Genomic DNA, 19,353 nt, shown 5'->3' on the forward strand with positions numbered 1-19,353 from the left:
GTTTTTTGCCGTTTTACTTATGCATATAAGTTTATTATAACATTATAGTATTATGTATTACATATAACTACGTTACTTTACTAATATATAGTAATACGTATTATAACATCGTACTTATTATTAGATTTATACATATATTTAGTGATATCAGCAAACCCCATTCACAAGCCAGTTGTACATCAAGGATCGCAGCGAAAAAACCGCGGACTGGTTTCATTTGGATTGTGCGTTATTTAACAGTGTGTTCTCATCTTTATGGCAGAGCTGCAGTCATTTGCTATGGCTTAACCTTAAATTTTCCTTCCATATTTATTTTTAGATTGCTCTTGATTGATAGGGGACGTCCTGGCACAGCAGGTACAGCCAGTACCTCACAGCTCCTGAGCTGCTTGGCAGGTGTGGGATTTTTGTCCTGCTCAGGCTGGTCATAGTTTTCATGTTTCTCCCCGTGTTTGCACCTCCCAGGCTTACAGAAAAAGGCACTGGTACACAACTTCTGTTCCTCCCTTGCAACAAAAAAACATGCGAGTGGTTGCTATGAATGAGGACTGAGTCGATGGCACATGCTTGTTGTGTGATACTCCCCATAGAACATGTTCGAAGTGTCCACCATACACTGTTAGAAGTAAGCTCCTTAGAACCCTCATACGCACAGCTCTGCTGCAGTAGCACCAAGTTTTTGGAATTTTTGGTGGTGGTGGTGGTGGTGGTGGAAAATTTAGCAAAATATGTAAAATATTAAAAACTGCATCACATCATCATCACCATCACCATCTGAAGCTGCTTGTGCCATGTGGGGTTGCAGGGAGCTGGAGCCTAACCTGGCAACACAGGGCGTAAGGCTGGAGAGGGAGGGGGCAAATCCAAGACGGGATGCCAGTCCGTCACAGGGCACCCCAAGCGGGACTTGAACCCCAGACCCACCAGAGACCAGGACCCGGTCAAACCCATTGCACCACCACAACCCCTCTTAAAAACTCAATTTTTCACTATATTCTATACGTAAATGTATACACAAATATATAATTTTTTCATTATTTTGCAATTTTTTTTTCAAATTTTATTTCAGCTGAGCTGTTACTTTTTTCAACTCGTTACAGTTCTGGTGACAGTCAGTACACAACCTTACTGCTGTTTAAACTTCTGTTTAATTCATTTTTAAAACAATAGGCGAGAGAACATGGACACATGAACAGTGCACGTTTTTCACTATAGGTCTGCTACTGCCGTGTCTGTAACTATATATGAAATTTATGTTCAGGAACTCATATCCCTGGAGAAAGGCTTTATTTTTAGCTTACGGACTAATCCAACGCACCATGGGATGAGAGGAGTAGCATCAGTTGCTCGTGTCGTTTCACCTCAGGTCCGCTAGATCTGCTCTGTGCTCAGGCACTGAGTTTCTCACCCAGCAAGGTGTGTCTTAATGTTCCCAGCCTCTTAAAAAGAATATAGAAGTGACCTGTGTTTGTGCCCATAAATTCCAGACCTTTCTGCGGGGTCGTGAGACCATTGTGTGAATTTTTTTGGTTTCTTTTCAGCAGCTGTTTTTTCTTTTCCGGTATCCCAGTAGGCCCCTCGCAGGTCACTTACTGCTAGGCTTCTCACCCCACCTCAGAACAAAATCAATACGTTGTTTAATTCCAGCAGCCAAGCGGAAGGTTGGCCTGTCAGATGGGCCCGCAGCGTCTCCCCCCCTCCCCGTCTCCCCTGGCATGGGGCGGGATGCTGAAGTAGGCCAAGGTCGGTTCCCACGGCGGGCGTCACAGAAACGGTTTCCGACACCCCCCTGCCAAAAGTTGGTGAGACATCAAAGGGTCTCCCTTCACGTCTGCTTGTTCATTTTTTTTTTCTGCTGGTCTCTTGTTATTAAGACGCAGCAGATTCTAGCGATTCTGCAGGAAGCCTATTTGAGTCAGGATAATAATAACCGGAGTGCGCAGCAGTGCTGTACTATTTACCCGTGGAAAAACTCCTCTGTGTGTGGATACAAGGAATAAACATCCTATTTTTATGTTGGAGATGAATTGTCTGTACAAATCCCAATGCACTTTGAAACGCATGCATGAATAATACAGGGTGACATCAAGCTGATTAGCTTCCCTGTCAGTAGCTCTGAGCGGTTTCTCTCTCTCCTTTTCTGTGTGTGTGTGTGTGTGTGTGTGTGTGTGTGTGTGTGTGTGTGTGTGCGAGCAAGGGGACTGGGGGGCATGCTCATGCAGGTGCTTTGTCAGGGATCAAGTGCTTCTTTTTAATTGTGGGGCAAAGCTCAAATCATTAACTTTTTTTATACAGTGAATGTGTGAAATATTAATTCATGACACAATGCGAAGTACAGGGGCAGCAGGTAGTTTTTTTGTTTTTAAAGCTTGTGCACATCTTTTTCTGTAAACGTGTTGTTTTTCAGGCTACACGTAGTGTGCTGGTTAGAGCTGCTGCCTCTGGTCTTGATGGTTGAAGGTTTGAATGTCACCCCCTGCTGCAGTACCCTTGACCTGGGTACTTACTTGGAATTGCTCCGGTAAAATCTACCCAGCTGTGTAAATGAGTGTTAACTGCTTTGGAGAAAAGTGTCAGCTGAGTGAATCAATGAAAATGTTACACCTTCAGTAAAGTTAGCGTTAATGAAAACCTTGCTACAAAAAGAGAAGGGCGTAAGAGGCAAGGAGAATACTCTCAGTAGAGATTAAGAATCCCGAGAGGCTTTAGAAAAGGCTGAAAACTGAACACAACGAAAGAACGTTATGAATTCCGTTTCGGACTGAAAACGGTGCCATTATATTATTCAAATGCCTTCTTTTTAAAATTCCATTCAGTGCTTTATTACTTATTTTCCCATTGAACAGTTGTTGGATGGATGGTCATTGCGTCCTCGATCAGAAATCAGTGCCTTAATGATGGCTGCTTTGAATGTTTGCGTGAAAGCAAAACCCCAAGAATGGTGTAGGCCAACCCTAACCCTAACTGTACAAGGTCCATTGCACAGCCTCTGTGCATTCAGTCGCGTTGTAGAGAACCTCTGTGAGCTTCGATAATCTTGAGATTCTGTTTTCGATGACACCAGAGATGGGGTATGGGTAATCCAAGCTTTTCCATGGCAGCCTGCTTTGTCCTAAGGAGAAGAAAAAAGGTTTTGCGTTGGGGCCTTATTTAATACTAGCGAGGTGTTTAAAGGCTTTCCCGTAATTCTTCTCATTTTAGTCATATGCATTAGACCCTCACGGAAACAAAATTGATTCTGAAATATGAGCTGTGCAATCAGTGCTGAAAGATGAGCTGCTAATGAAAAGTGGCGAGACGAAGGAGCCTTTGTGCACAGCCAAGGAAATGGAGCGTAAATGAGCAAGATGGGAAAGGTTGTGCTTGTCAAGAGCCCATCGTAGCACAGAGGAGGACCTCGCGACTCAGCCGCCGAGGTGTTGCTCAGCATACAAGCGTATTAATGAAGAAAAAGAGCAGAAAGAGAGTGAGATTCTCTGAATATGAACAAGATGGCCTGTGTGGTGCCAGTATAGCGCTGTAACAGCGTTTCTGTGCAAGACAATCTACTTCCAGGAAGCAGACATTGAGAGCAGATATCACCAGAGCTCCAACCCTATATGCGTGATCTAGGCTCCAAGGGCTGAACTTATGGCTCTGCTTGGTTTTTTTAAAAAGTGCAAATACAAGCTTTTTTTGATTTTTGTAAAAGGTAAGAATCACTGCTTGCACACTCTTAAATCACAGTGGGTAAAGAAGCTTTTTAGTACAGCATTTGGGAATTAAAATCCTGTCACTTCAGTCTCACTGGGTCTGCTATGAAATGGTATGGCTAAATTTAAGCTTGTAAATCACCCCGAGATATTTATTTTACGAAATGTTTATACATCTACATTTATTCATTTAGCTGACATTTTTTTCCAAAGCAACTTACAATGTTAATCTACTTATAATTATTTACTTATTTATACAGTTGGGTAATTTTTCTGGACCAATTTAAGTTAAGTACCTTATTCAAGGGTACTACAGCAAAGGTTCGAACCGGCAAGCACTAGACTACCAGCTGCCCCTTTATTAAACAAGTGTTATATTTATTGTTTAAGACTGGAATAATTGTTTTGTCGATGAGGGAAAAATCCTGGATTTTCCAAGGCAAGGTTTTCAAACATTTTTTAGTCCTGTTGAACCTTTTGAGAAATTGCATCTTATCTTTATAAAATTTTCCTACTTTTTTACTTTAGTGTGTTTTCCTCATGGTATGTATGGCTTGGATTTTCAAACCAGTTTAACCGCCAAATATCCTGTGACTAACAAACAGTTGGAACATCCAGCCAAGAATCAGTGAAAAATGGAGACCAGATATGTTTACAAAAGATTTATTGTCTTGTACAGGAAAAATGTAAACCACATGCATCTGTTAAAGTTCACTTAAAGTTCAGTTTTTGCACTTACTCAGGTAGTTTTACTAGACACCTCAGAGATACATCAAATTACCCCCCCGAACAAATATTCTCTAATGGAACAGTTACATTGCGGAAACTACATGCCTGTAATTGCACTTATTACGCTTTTTCAAATAGAGTTTTATTCTGAGCTGTGTCTCATTCTATTTTCCTACTTCCCATTTCATTAAAAAAACAAGTGTCCCAAGCGTCCTTGTTTGTGGAACAAGTTCTGCTTCAAATTGCTTGTCCAACTGTGGGGTCTGCAGCTGTGGGGGGTTGTCATAAGTGATTTTTAATTGTTTTCTGTCCTGTTTGTGTGGCATTTTGGAGAATAATACAAGTCCAAGAAGGTTTGAATATTTCAAACCGCTTTGGGCTTGGCCAAAGCGAAGCAAATATTAAATTTTCATTCCTGAGTAAAGTTACAGAACTTCCTTTTTCAGGTAATGTGGCCTTGCATGTAAATTATAAAACATTTTGCTGCAGTTGGTGCCTTATATTTAATTTTTCAGTGTTTTCATAAGTGTAGAGCGGCGTGAGTACCGCGGCGCAGGAGGGGAGAACAAGGTTGTACGGACACCGACACAGGCGGAGACGGGCTTGTTGCAACTCTTTTCCTACCTCTGGGTTTGTTCGAACTAGCGGATTTCCTTCTTCGCATGTAACAAATATCCCAGCACCTGCATTGGCTTTCACTTCTTCTCACATCTGTTCTACATTTTTTGGTGCACAAAGTGCAAACACAGTGAAGGACACTGTTCGTGCTCAGATTTAACCATTAATGCTAAAAAAAATATAAATAGAAACAATACTTTTTTAAAAAGTGTGTGTGTGTGTGTGTGTGTGTGTGTGTGTGTATATATATATATGTGTATATGTACAGTATATATGGCTAAGCTTTAATATGTATGTTGTGAATGCAGGAAATTTTTTTAAAATTCTTCGCACGTTTGCAAGAGAAGGCGTGAAACATAAAAACTAGGACATTTTTATGAGACACTGGAAAAAAAAATGCCGGTATTCGTTAATTATGCTGTGTTGCTCTTGTGCTGTCCTATATTGATTTTCCAGGACTAAAGATGCCCTCTTGTGACTTGGTAAATACATCATCATGTCCAGGAAAATACATTTATGATTCCAAATTTTATGAAACTCTTACGGGTTTAATAGTTGTATTGTAGCAAAATATTTTTATTTTTAATATATTTTGTTGAGTCTCCCCATTTTATAAAAAAAAATTATATTTTGTGTGTCACAGTTATCTTTGTCATATCCTCCTTGAAAATCACATCAGCTACTAGGAAAAACAAGATTTCCATTGAATGCCGGTAGGAGAATCATAATTTTCTCTGCAAAAACAAAGAAAAGGCAGGTCCTGCTGTTAAAGTGATACCAGGCATAACAAATATAAATCAACATCATGTTGATTTGATAGAAACACATATTCAGAAGGGTTCATTAGATTTTTTATTAAGGGACTTTTATAATCCCCTGTTCTCCTGTGGGGGGAAGCGGGTGTAGTGGTGCGGTGGCTTTGACTGGGTCCTGCTCTCTGGTAGGTCTGGGATTCGAGTCCCGCTTGGGGTGCCTTGCGATGGACTGGTGTCCCCTCCCCCTCCAGCCTTGCTCCCTGTGCTGCCGGGCTAGGCTCTGGCTCACTGCGACCCCGTATGGGACAAGCATTTCCGACAATGTGTGTGTGTGTGTGTTCTACTCTGGTGATGGTCGAGCAAAATGTCCTACACAAATGCCTCGGTGAGTCTTTGGAGAGAGGTTTCCAGTTCCTGGTCAGTGTCCAGAAGCTGTTCACCCCTGTTGCATTCTAGAGTCACATCCGGCTGGGGGCTTCCAGCACCATCTGGCCACCTGGGTTCTGACCCTTGACATCTTGGAGATACACAAGTGCACTGGAACACAGTGAGCCTCCACTTGGAAGGCAGCCGGTGACTCAATGGATGAGGACGAAAACCTGTACAAGTTTAATGCTGGTTCAAGTCCAAGGAAGGGCCTTGTTGCAGTTCTCCAAAGCAGGGGGCTTAACCTTAATGCACTGTTGCTAAGTTGCGGACTCTGAAAAAGCATCAATGAGTTAAACAACCAAGTTAGGGCAAGAAATGTCCTTTTCCCACAAAGTTCCATTAACACAGCTTGAATGAGTCATATTGCTGCTCTGGCTTGAAATAGCCTAGGTGAAGAACATGGGGAGAGGTGCTAGAATCATCATTATATCATGATAAGTGCTGTTAATAAGGATTTCTGTTGTGCTGGGTCACACTTTCTTTTGAAACCCACATACTGTTGCAGTGAGAAATAAGTGGGGAACCCAGGTAACAGAATCTCAGTAGACTTGGGACCGATGACAAAACATTAGGTTAAATTCACACTTCGGGGGCATGAACACCTGCTTCAGGGAACTTTGGAATGGAGATGTAAACTGCTGGTCAAAGCATAAAGGGCTCAGAGTTGGAGAGTGAGGTTGCTGTTGACCCTAGTGTACTTCAATAATCTTTCCCCGGAAGGTTTAACATAATGTGAGAAATTTTTACATGGATATATTACAATACTATTAGCACTTTGGGGGGGGTGCAGTGGCGCAGTGGGTTGGACCAGGTCCTGCCCTCAGGTGGGTCTGAGGTTCGAGTCCCACTTGGGGTGCCTTGTGATGGACTGGCATCCTGTCCTGGGTGTGTCCCCTCCCCCTCCGGCCTTACGCCCTGTGTTGCCAGGCTAGGCTCTGGCTCCAGCTCCCCACAACCCCATATGGGACAAGCAGTTCAGTGTGTGTATTAGCACTTGATGTCGTACATGGGTGACAAGAGGTAAAGCTGTTGAAATTTGTTCTGCAGCGGTCAGTTCCTTGTTTTTTTCTGGAATGTACTACTCAACATTTTAGGGCTTGTGGTGGCTAATAATTAGATGAAAAAACTTTGATGGAGTTTGTGTTTGAAGGGGCCAGCTGGCGTTTTGAAGAATGGAAAAGAAGTTGAATTTTTCAGTCAGGGGATGGATAAGCAGTTAGGTGCGCGTTGTGTTAGCACTGCGAAGTACAGCCGAGTTTTCCTGAGGACAAGCCCAGACGGATGTTTCGGGACACTCGGCTCTGGCTTGTTTCCATCACCAGGTCTCTGTATGTCCAGCTGAAATGTCCAGATGGGAGTTGAAAGCTCAGCTGTGCAGTTCAGTGTCAGCACTTCCAAATGGACCCATCCCCTCGTCCAGCAGAGTTCAGCTGCAGGTCCGATGTGGCAGTTGGAGCGGGCTCTTGGGCACTGCGATGTCCCTGAGGAGTGCCGCCTGTCACTTTGTGCACAGTGCCCTTGGTGACATTTAAGGGCATGGTCTCCAAGCGTGAGTGGGGAGGGACACAGGAGCTTAAAAGGCTTCTAAGCAGAATAGCGTACTTTACATTTACCTCATGATTTTCTCCAAAATGACTTACAATGTTAAGCTACTTACAATTATTTATCCATTCATACAGCTGGGTAACTTTACTGCAGTAATTCATAGTAAGTACTTTGCTCAAGGATACTACAGCTGGAGGTGGAATTTCAACTTGTGACCTTTGGGTCCAACGGCAGCAACTCTAACCTCTACACTACCAGCTGCCCCAATAAGTAATGTCAGATGATTTAGTTTAAGCCCTGGTAATCTCCAAAGGTTTGTTGGTGTGGGAAAAGTGGACAGTCTATTCTGCTGTTCCCCGTAGAGCCTTGGTCTGGAGGCAGCAGACTGTGTAGCTTCTGACTTCGGAAATAGTGCTGACTGTCAGTGTGAAGGAACTGTAGGAGTACATTCAGACACCTGGAATAAATAAAAATTGCAATCATTTAAATAGTAAATAAATCTGCAATAATACTTAAAAACATTATTAAAACTCATTATTATGGGTACTTTTAAACTTGCCTTTGTGCGTGTTTACATGTGCACACACGTATATAAATCTATATGGTTGTAATACATTTAAATTTATGCGCATGGCAAATTAAATGGAATTCAATTCAAGATTGAACAAACACGCATTCAGAAACAAAGGTTTAGGATTCAGACATGATGACTGGATGCAAACATGCATGAATACATTATTTTGGCAGAGCTTGTGCTAAAGTTACCATTTTGCTAGCTAACATTACTCAACCACCTGCCTATACAAGTGACATCTATCTATCTATCTGTCTATCTATCTATCTATCTATCGGTCTAGAGAAATACTAAATGCACAAATAACAGTAACAGATGGAGATGGATTAACTCATCCCTCATACAAAAGATGAAGGTCAAAATTATGAGGGAAGATAAGTAAAACATGAGAAACTACTATGTCAAAAAATCAAAATGATGTATAGGGTAATGCAAATATAGTAAAAAGATATTATATAGGAGGTAACGAGTAATTATTAATTACTGTATAAGCATACTTTTGTAGTTTAAGATAAAGTCAATTTAAAAAATCAAAGCCAAAGACTGAGTCTTTTCTGCAACGCTACGAGTTCTCGCGATATTTTTTACACTGTACCTTGGACAGACAGGTTGTCCCGCATGAGACTGGCAGCACGCACGGGGCAACCTGAGAGTGCTCTTGTACAGGGAAAGCAGTTTGTGTGGGGAGGGGGGGTCCAGATGGCTTGCAGCTATTAATTATAAAAGCTGTTTTTCTCATATGCCGCCAAGCGCGTTGGCTGACATGATATATTAGTGGTATATTAAGTGCCTCGTAGTGAGTCACTGTGGTGTGGTGCTTCATCTCGCCACAGTGCCAGCCGTGCTGAGGCTCCAGTAATCGTGCCAAAGGCTTTCAGCAATAATGCACCGCTCCGCACCGAAGTTTTGCTGTTAACGCAGCGCGGTGATTCTGCTCTCTTTTCAGTACGAGTTTAAAGCGAAGAACATCAAGAAGAAGAAAGTGAGTCTCGTCGTATCTGTGGATGGGGTGAAGGTGGTCCTGAGAAAGAAGCAGAAGGTAAGGTCTGAGCAGTCAGGTAGTGTGGCCCTCACTGAGCCATCCCTCCTAGTGTATCCTAATATTCCGCCCCATTACGTACCCATGACCCGTAATCTTCCGGGCCACCTGAACCACAGCTTATTTTGCACACACGCACATTGTGTTCGTTTTAATCTGCTGGATGTAGATTGGAGATGTGCCGGGCAAAGTAACAGCATCAGCGTGATCTGTTCATCTCAACAGAGGAAAGAATGGACTTGGGATGAGAGCAAGATGCTAGTGATGCACGACCCCATATACAGGTTGGTCACACACCTCTCGATCTATGCGCGCCGTGATCGCAACACGGATGGCACGAGTGTGCGGCACACTAAGGTTTCTGCATGATGCGATACACTTCATTACTATGTTCTATGCTCTGTGAAAGATACGTAGTGTAGGTGGCGCACAGCTGGACGGGTTGTCACACAGTCCCGAAAGACGTTATGTAAACGAGTCAAGCTGAAGTCAAAGGTTGTCACTGGCAGATGATCATGTCAAAAGCAGATGTACAAGGTGTATCTCTGATGCTGGACGGGATATAACTGGCTTGCTTGTCTTCTACTGCATGGACACTGCTAAATGTGAAGGCTGCTTGACAGTGAACAGCATAATAGTTAGAGCTGCTGCCTTTGGATATAAAGGTTGCAGGTTTGAGTCCCACCTCCAGCTGTGGTGCCCTTGAGCAAGGTACTGACCCTAAACTTGCTCTAGTAAGTTTGCTCAGCTGTAAAAATGGGTAAACAAATGTAGGTAGATTAACATTGTAAGTCGCTTTGGAGAAAAGTGTCTGTTAAAGGCATAAATGCAATAAGAGCTGCGACTGGAGAAAATGGGACTAAATGATATGTCTGATTGAAATGGCACTCTGCTGTGGAAATTTGCTGCATCCCTTAAATAGGAAGAACCCAGAGCATGATTTTGTAAACGTGTCTCTCCGAGACGTGCATGCTGGGTAAGCGCTTGCTTTCTGCCTTCCAAGTTAAACTGTCTCACAGAGCGGAATAAGCAAATTTTTACAACGTTTATGTCAAGCGTCAACGTGGAGATGTCGCTGGAACAAAGGCTGAAGGGGTGGTTCTGGACGGGTCTAATCCAGCGCAGGGCTGTACGGTATGATGAGTGGAGTCCATTGTCCACTGTCTTGCACAGTAGTTAGGTGTTGGGCAGGTTGACAGTACAGTGCTCTCTACCCATGATGTATGAACATGCCGATGTGAGCATAGACTCAGCTCAACGAGTTCACCCAGTAATAACTCCCAGACAAACTCATTAGCCAGACATCCCACAGAGCTTAAAATTAAAAGCCATTCGTGACGTACAAAGAGTTTCTTATTTATTTATTTAACCTTATTAACCGAACAAGACCCTTGTGGTCTAAAACCTCTTTTGCTAGGGAGCCTTAGCAAGCTTGCCAGCAGAACCAGGGTATTATAGTTATAATGATGCATTATGTTGTGAGGTAGTGCACAGACTGCATGCACAGAGCGTCCTGTAAACATCTAAAACATGTAGAGGAATCTAAGAAAAGATCTATTTGCAGCGGCGATGGTGCTCCGCCTCCAGAAATAATTCACGTCTCCTGAGCATTGAGGGGAGAGCGTTTTGTTTGCTCTTCTCATTCAGAATGGACGCGCCTGCAGCGCCGTCCCACAGCGGGCGCAACAGATAAAGCTGTCTTCGCGCATCGTGCGGGACACTGGCGGCTCTTACGGGGGATTCGCTTTCTCACTGGGGTACGGCAGGAATAGTGACCGCTCTTGAAACCACACGATGGCGCTCGCAGGAAGGTGTCTGTGATGGAAACACAGCATTAAGGTTGTGAGTCTCTACAGTTGATGTTGATACAAGAAAAGTAGCGTTGTCCTTAAAGGGATTTTTGAAATTTTATTTCAGGATTTTCTATGTGTCCCACGACTCCCAGGACCTTAAGATCTTCAGCTACATCGCCCGGGATGGAGCGAGCAATACTTTCAGATGCAACGTCTTCAAGTCCAAGAAGAAGGTGGTGGACCTTCGCATGACTGATCGTGGCGCTTCCTTAAGAGGCTCTGCTTTAAAACACGGAGGAGTCTCACAGTCACGTGTCTGTCCTGCCCCAGACCCAGGCCATGCGCATTGTCCGCACCGTGGGACAAGCCTTCGAGGTGTGCCACAAGCTGAGCCTGCAGCAGACCCAGCAGAGCGCCGACGGCCAGGCGGACGGCCAGAGTGACAAGGCGGTGGAGGAGCTGCTCGCCGAGGGTGAGAGAGGGGATGCGCTTACAACGCATCTAAATCACAATCGCGCACGAGCATCCTATTTCCATTACGGTCATTTACTCATCTTGCATCTCGGCCACGGAGTCATTTTGCATCCTGCCACAGTCTCGTTGTCTCAGGCACAGTAACGCTGTCAAATTGAATCTCAAGCACGATCACGTCATCATATGGCATCTGTGGCATATTCATCTCGGTGAACTTTCTCCTGCTCAGCAGCGTGGGGACACGGTTCATTCGTGATGGGGCCTGGCAGGGGACCTACCGGATCTGTCAAATTTTGCTGGAGTTTCCCCCGTAACTCGTCATACCCTGTGGTTATAGATGCTTCAAAATGACAGCGAACAGCTGGAAGCGTACTGGGGTGGTGTATAACCAATAGTTTAGCTGAATATAAACTGATGATAGAAAAACAAAAAACAAAAAAAAGACTGTTCTTGAGAAATCTTTCGTGACCTTGTCACACGTAATATCTGTATGTTACAGGCTGTCAGCTGACGGGGGCAGAGCAAGACAACGACGGCGGGACGGGGGCGGAGCCCACCACGGGATCACTCTCCGAGCAGGCCGTAAGCGAGATCCTCCAGAGCCTTGCGGAGCTGAATGTCGTGAAATCCAGCCACATCCTTCCAGAACAACCCTTCCAGGTGAGGTGGTTCAATTTAGCTAAAACTCAAGTGTGGAGTAGTGTAAGTAAAAAGTGGCTGTTAAATTTAAGATGAAACATTATGTTTGATTTTTAAAATTACTTGTCATTCCTCAGCACTCTGTGAAACTGCATGAGAAGTGCTCTCTACAATATTAATTGAACTGAATTGATTTGGGGGGGGCGTGGCGGCGCAGTGGGTTTGGCCGAGTCCTGCTCTCCGGTGGGTCTGGGGTTCGAGTCCCGCCGGGGTGCCTTGCAATGGACTGGCGTCCCGTCCTGGGTGCGTCCCCTCCCTCTCCGGCCTTGCGCCCTGTGTTGCCGGGTTAGGCTCCAGGTTGCCACGACCCTGCTGGGGACCAGTGGTTTCGGTCATTGTGTGTGATTTGTCAAAAAATACTTTTTGAATGCTTCAAAAACACTGGATTCACAAAGAGAAATCCTCATTTCCAGGGAAAATATGTATCAATGGGTGATGATACGCTGAAACAGACTTGTCTAACACTCTTTATCATACAGTTAACTATTACCACCTTTCGTTTAATTATCTCACTGAGGAGACAAAGTGTGGAAACCGCAGAAACATACCGTCCATGAGTTTTGTCGCTTCCAACACTATGTGACATTCCTCGCCAAACAACCTCACAGAAGGACCTCAGGGTTGCTGCTCACTGCTGATCGGTGCTGTTGAAATGCTGATATAACTGTTTCACATCATACTGCTGTCTTTTGTAAATATAAACCAATCTGCTACCAAGAACGAGCGTCTTCGATCCAGGTCAGATCACAAAGCTTTCTGCGTGGCTTTATGAAATTAACAGGTCTGAGGAAATTTAGGAGAGGGTGATGAATCGCATACACTGATGAAACGAGCTCGCAGTTTGGGATCCTTCGGAGGTAAAGCCTATTAAAGCGAGCGCGAATTAAGCCGAGGCTTTCCTTTCCGGCACTGCTCTTTCATCTCGGGATTGAGCCCCGGGGCAGCTCCACGGCGCAATGTCACCTTGGAGACGCGTTGCTGTGTAAACGACACGCTCAAACTGAGCTACTTAGCACAGCAACGCACATGGAGCTTCCGTAAATTTTCCGCCTTTATTTATTTAGTACACAATTTTCTCCAAAGCAACTTCCGATGAAGTCTACGTAGTGCTATCAGCCCACACACCTTATTCACCGTGGTGACTTACACTGCTGATACACTACTTACACTGGGTCACTCATCCATACATCAGTGGAACACACTCTCTCTGTCACTCACACACCCACACACACTGTGGGGGAACCTGAACATCATGTCTTTGGTTTGTGGGAGGAAACCAGAGCACCCAGTAAACATGCAAACTCCACACAGACTGAACGGGGATCAAACCCACATCGTCTTGTACCACCCAGGTGCTATTTGACAGCAGTGCTACTCACTGTGCCACCATGCCACTCATCCTGCCAGCTTTGTCGCATTTTGGTAAAGGAGCCATTGCATCATACTCTGAGTAGGGTTACCTTAGGGGAGACGTCCATGACTCCAGCACCTGTCTCACTGACGGTCGAAGACCAGTCGAAGGACACCACAGAGAAAAAGGACCAGTTGTTTTCTGTTTTCCCACACACTGCATCAGACCGGCCACCTCGGGTTGTGATTGGAAGCATGTTGCCTTCGTGATTTTCGGGGATTCCGAGTGTCCTGGGCAGGCAGCGTGGAGTGGTACAAAAAAAATCAAAAAGTGATACATGGATTTAGGGAGCAGCCATCTAATCCTGTTTTGGGGTTTAAGGCCTGTGCATTGGTGAGATAGTGGCAAGGAAACCGGTTCTGGCCGTGCAAATTTCAGTTCAATCTGTGTGTGGAGTCTGTGACGGTGTGGCCGGGGCGATAGACGTGGTGCGGCCGTGTGCTGCCGGCCGGCGGCGGGAGGGGGCGAAGCAGCGTGGGGCCGATGAGCGTCGCCCGGCTGCGTGTCCATCCTCGGCCTGGAGAAGGACGCCTCCTTCTGGCAGGACAGTGTCCCACGGGAGTGTCCCCTGGCCATGCGGCCCGTACTACCGCTGTATCGAAACGTGTCGTTCGCTACTTAGTTCAAAGAAACCTGCAAGAAAAAGGTGATGTTTCAGAAATTTCAAAACCTCATCACTCCTATGTATCCCTATGTAATCATCCATTTATCAATAATACAGTCCATTGCAGGGTCCTGGCGGTCCACAGCCTAGCACAGTACACGAGGCAGGGTACACCCTGGATGGTGTACGCTGTGCTTTACTAAAAAATGCAAAATTAGTAAAATGCTATTGTGTGAGGGAATTTGCTTTTGAATTACTTTGAAAATTACTTCATTTTGCTTGTAAATTGCATTAATTGCTTCTATGTCAAAAGACTGGGTTGCAGATGCTTTCAGGACATGTAGCAATGATGAAGGTGCAGCGCCATCTACAGGGAGCAGATGGAAAGTACATTCTCATTGAAGGCATGTTGAGTGTTTCAGTGGAACTCAGATTGAGAATGTAGTCTTCCCCCACCTTAGGAAGGTGATTCATTCCCGAAAAACCCTACGTAATGTGAACTTACACAAATATAGCAGGTATAATATAAATATAAATCTTTATGTATTAATTCTGTCTTATATAAGAGAAGAGTTTTTAAAGAAGGTTACCATTTCGTTTAAAATAAATGAATTAAAACAATGCCCGCTTGGGACAAGCAGTTGTTGGATGGAATAGACACTCAAGTACATTTACATTGTTTGGACAGTAAAAATGGGGGTGTGATCACTGAGCTTTGTAACAGGTGAAACGAGTAACTACAGTACTGTGCAAAAGTTGTGGGTACTTGGTTGGAGAAAAAAAGCTGTAAAGTGAGAATGATTCCAAAAATAATGCTCTTAATTAATAAACTTCCCGCAAAGCTTAGTTACCATCCATCGCCAACAACTGCTTCTCCTGAGCGGGGTCACACCAGGGTTGGCCAGGTCTCGCTCTCTGGTGGGTCTGGGGTTCGAGTCCTGTTTGGGGTGCCTTGTGATGGACTGGCGTCCCGTCCTGGGTGTGCCCCCTCCACCCTGACGCCCTGTGTTGTCTGGGTTAGGCTCTGGCTTGCTGCAACCCCGCTTGGGAGAAGTGGTTTCAGACAGTGTGTGTGTTTGTGTGTGTACTTTTTTTAACGACATACAAAACCCTTACTATAAGACTTTAACTTTTTGCAAAAGGAATGCTTAGAAATCTAAAATATGCTCTTTCCCATTGACACTAATGCAGAAGACATTAAATAACCGTCTAAAACAAATATTTTTGTGAAACATCTAAGTGCCTAAGATTTTCGCACAGTACTGTATAACTGCAAAGAAAACCATAGAGTGGTGCTGGTCTCTGTCTGAGTGACATAAAGAGTCACGGCGATGGTGTCACAGTGCCTGTGCTATGCCTTTGGTCGAGGGTTCGAGACCCTGTCAGTCTGCGGGGAGTTTCTCCCATGTTCACTTTGGTTTCTTTCCACGGTCCAACGATGTGTTTCAGGTGAATTGGTAATTCTAAATTGGCCTTTGTGTGTGTGTGTGTGTGTGTGTGTGTGTGTGTGTGTGTGTGTGTGTGTGTGTTAGTTACATTGCTCTGTTGTATAAATGGACGAGTGATGAGACGGAGTTTAGCGAATCTAACACTATAAGCCACTTTAATTCTCGCAATAATGGAGCTTTACTTGCAGTGAGAGAACAGAAGCTCGGTTTGAACGCGGGCCAGTGAGGAGTAAATAATTCATTTTGTTCACTGATAGACTGAGACTGCTAATGGTGCCCGATATTGGACTGGAAAAATCGATGCGGTTCGCAAAAAAGTCAGGTGTATTTTTTTTTTATCTAATTTTCACCGTTCAGTGAAAAAAATGTTGCTTGTACCACAACATACAACACAAACCCAGCATTATAAAAACTGCGAGAGGGATGAAATAAATTATTGTTATTCTACTTAAGTTTTTTTTTTTTCTTTTCCCCTAGTGTTTCTACTAGAGGGGGGCGCGGTGGCACAGTGGGTTGGACCGGGTCCTTCTCCCCGGTGGGTCTGGGGTTTGAGTCCCGCTTGGGGTGCCTTGTGATGGACTGGCGTCCCGTCCTGGGTGTGTCCCCTCCCCCTCTGACCTTACACCCTGTGTTGCCGAGTAGGCTCCAGTTCCCCGCAACCCCGTATGGGACAAGTGGTTCAGAAAGTGTGTGTTTCTACTAGGCAGGGGGTGTGGTGGTGCAGCAGGTTGGACTGGGTCCTGTTCTCCAGTGGGTCTAGGGTTCGAGTCCTGCTTGGGATGCCTTGCGATGGCCTGGCGTCCCATCCTGGGTGTGTCCTCTCCCCTTCCAGCCTTAATGCCCTGAGTTGCCTGGTTAGGCTCTGGCTCCCTGTGACCCTGCTCAGGACAAGCGGTTTCAGACAATGTGTGTGTGTGTGTGTGTTTCTACCAGCCAATCTTGCACATTTAAGCCTTAAAATGTCAAACATCTGCAGTCTCTATAAGTATCACTTTGCCTTATGCTTCATGTTGTTTGATGGTAATTAAAATGAGTACATTCTAAATATTGTTAAAAAGCAGTTAAGATAATAAAAAACCGGAAAATAAAATTAAACAGGTTTGCTGCTCCACAGGTACCATGAACCACACGAGCGTATTTGTATTTATTTATCTAAGTCCTTTGCAACAAAACTTCCCGTGTCAGATGTTCAGCTTTAGAATTATTAACTAATTTATGGGGCAGGTAAAATTCATAGTGTAGGAATTCATGGTAAGTACTTGATCAAGGATACTGCAGCGGGAGTGGGGTTCAGGCCTACCTGTGCTTGTATTCTTATTAGTTATCGAGTTATTGTTGTTGCAGAGTTTTATAATTAAAGCAAATATGAATTGGTGCTCCATTCCGACTAACTAAAATTGTTTAACTAAGCACGGAACATTCCGCAGAAGTTTTGGACATCAGACATTGTCGCTCCACCGTTTTTACTATCTGTGTGACTTCAAAACGTTCGGTTTCTCTCATTCTTTCATAATAGATTGTCTTTGACCAGAAACATTTAACTTCCTTGTGGTTTTAGCTAAATTGTAGTGTGGGACTAATAACTTGTTAACACACACACATTTTCCGAACCGCTTGTCCCATACGGGGTCGCGGAGCCTACGCGGTAACACAGGGCGGAAGGCTGGAGGGGGAGGGGACACACCCAGGACGGGACGCCAGTCCATCGCAAGGCACCCCAAGCGGGACTCGAACCCCAGACCCACTAGAGAGCAGGACCCGGCCTAACCCACTGCGCCCCCCAACTTGTTAACAGCAAGGGTCAAATGTCAACATAAATAATACCAGTATAGGCCTGTCCATTGTCATGCGGAACGCAGGGAGCCGGGATGGCTGAACCCAAGTGCTGCGTTGTTTGTCAAAAGTTGAGGGAAGAGGCGAGTTCTCAAAAGCAGGGACAGGCGAAGGGTCGGTCGATCGGCGAACAGGACAGGAACGAGGATCCATGGACGTGGTCGAAGAACGAAGCAGGAGTCAAAAAACTGGAGATCGTGGACAAAGCAAGAGTGCATGTAGAAACACGAGGAAGGGCGTTGTCCCAAACGAGATTCCGCAGGGGTACGGGAGCTAAAGAGGGTCTTTATAAGGTGAGTGATTACTCATGAGTTAGTGCGGAGTCAGGTGTTGTTGCTTGTGCTGTGGGCGTGGACATGACATCCATGATGCTTTGTATCTTGTATGTATGATTTCTGAAATTAGCAGGTTTGAGGAAAGTTAGGAAAGGGTGATGAAATACACATACCGTTGGCATGAACATGCTGTTTAGGATCCTTTAGCCGTAAAGGGTTTGAAGGAGACGGGCAGCATGGCGGCACAGCGAATAGCGCTGCTGTCTCACAGCACCCGGGTGGTGGGAGAGGACATGGTTTCGATGCCCGCTCAGGCTGTGTGGAGTTTGCATGTTCTCCCCCGTGTCTGCGTGGGTTTCCTCCCACAGTCCAAAGACGTGCTGTTCAGGTTCACCCATAGCGTGCGAGTGACGTATGGATGAGTGATCCATGGTAGGTGATGTGCAGCACTAGCAGTGTAAGTGACCTTGGTGAATAAGGTGTGGACTGGTAACATTACACGGAGCTCGTTGGAAGTTGCTTCGGAGAAAAAGCGTCCGCTAAATGAATAACCTTAAATGCAGAGAGTGCAAATTAAGCCAAAGCTTCTCTTTCCAGCATTGTTTGTTTGCAAGCAACAAGAGTGAGCCTGCAGTGTATTGGTCTCTCATTTGGTTTGTTGCAGTGGATGCTAGGAATCCCGTACATGGATTCCCTTGGGCTCTCTGTTTCTTTCGATGCGGAAAGTGCACGTGCAACTCGGAGAAGTGTTGCTGTTCTCCTGCCTGTCACTGACAGATGCGTTCCCTTAAAGCGCTAGTCTGTTTCTCCACCGCTGCTTTAACAAGGTTCCCGTGGTACAGAAAGTCTGACGGAAGATGCATCGTTTATGCACCATGCACAGGCTCAGGAGCTGCCACTCTTGTACTTGAATTGCCAAGGAGAAAATGAGAATGTATGGAATGCACAGCGTTGTGGAGAACTCCACACACACACACCGTCTGAACCGCTTGTCCCATATGGGGTCGCGGGGGAGCCGGAGCCTAACCCGGCAACACAGGGCGTAAGGCTGTCGGGGGAGGGGATACACCCAGGACGGAACGCCAGTCCATCACAAAGCACCCCAAGCAGGATTCGAACTCCAGAGCCACCAGAGAGCAGGATGAGGTCCAACTCACCGCACCACCGCGCCCCCCTGGAGAATTCCAGACAGTCGAAAATGAGTATTCCTTCCAAGAGGACAGTTGTTACTGCCAATGCAAAGTCACCGTGCGGGAAGGGTCTGGGCTGAATGCTGGAACATGGACTCCAGGGCACTCAGGATCAACAGCGCTGTTAGCGGCCGAGCTGCTGCGTAACATGCAGTCTGGACAAAAGTAACTGGATCTGGATTTCATATTAAAGGATCAATATGAGGTAGTTGCAGAATGACACACTTTTCTGGAATATTTGAGGA

At 45.2% G+C, this 19,353-nt stretch overlaps 1 protein-coding gene across 1 annotated transcript in view; it reads left to right on the plus strand.

The window, feature by feature from the left end:
* Positions 1–19,353, plus strand: part of LOC108927257 (carboxyl-terminal PDZ ligand of neuronal nitric oxide synthase protein) — a 72,461-nt gene that overhangs the window by 33,609 nt on the left and 19,499 nt on the right. The window contains exons 3-7 of the mRNA XM_018740438.2: positions 9,289–9,381; positions 9,607–9,665; positions 11,299–11,407; positions 11,505–11,646; positions 12,148–12,308. Of these exons, the coding sequence (XP_018595954.2) occupies positions 9,289–9,381; positions 9,607–9,665; positions 11,299–11,407; positions 11,505–11,646; positions 12,148–12,308 (564 nt within the window). The remainder of the gene's footprint in view (positions 1–9,288; positions 9,382–9,606; positions 9,666–11,298; positions 11,408–11,504; positions 11,647–12,147; positions 12,309–19,353) is intronic.

Source organism: Scleropages formosus, chromosome 6, assembly GCF_900964775.1.
Source record: "Scleropages formosus chromosome 6, fSclFor1.1, whole genome shotgun sequence".
NCBI classification, from domain to species: domain Eukaryota; kingdom Metazoa; phylum Chordata; class Actinopteri; order Osteoglossiformes; family Osteoglossidae; genus Scleropages; species Scleropages formosus.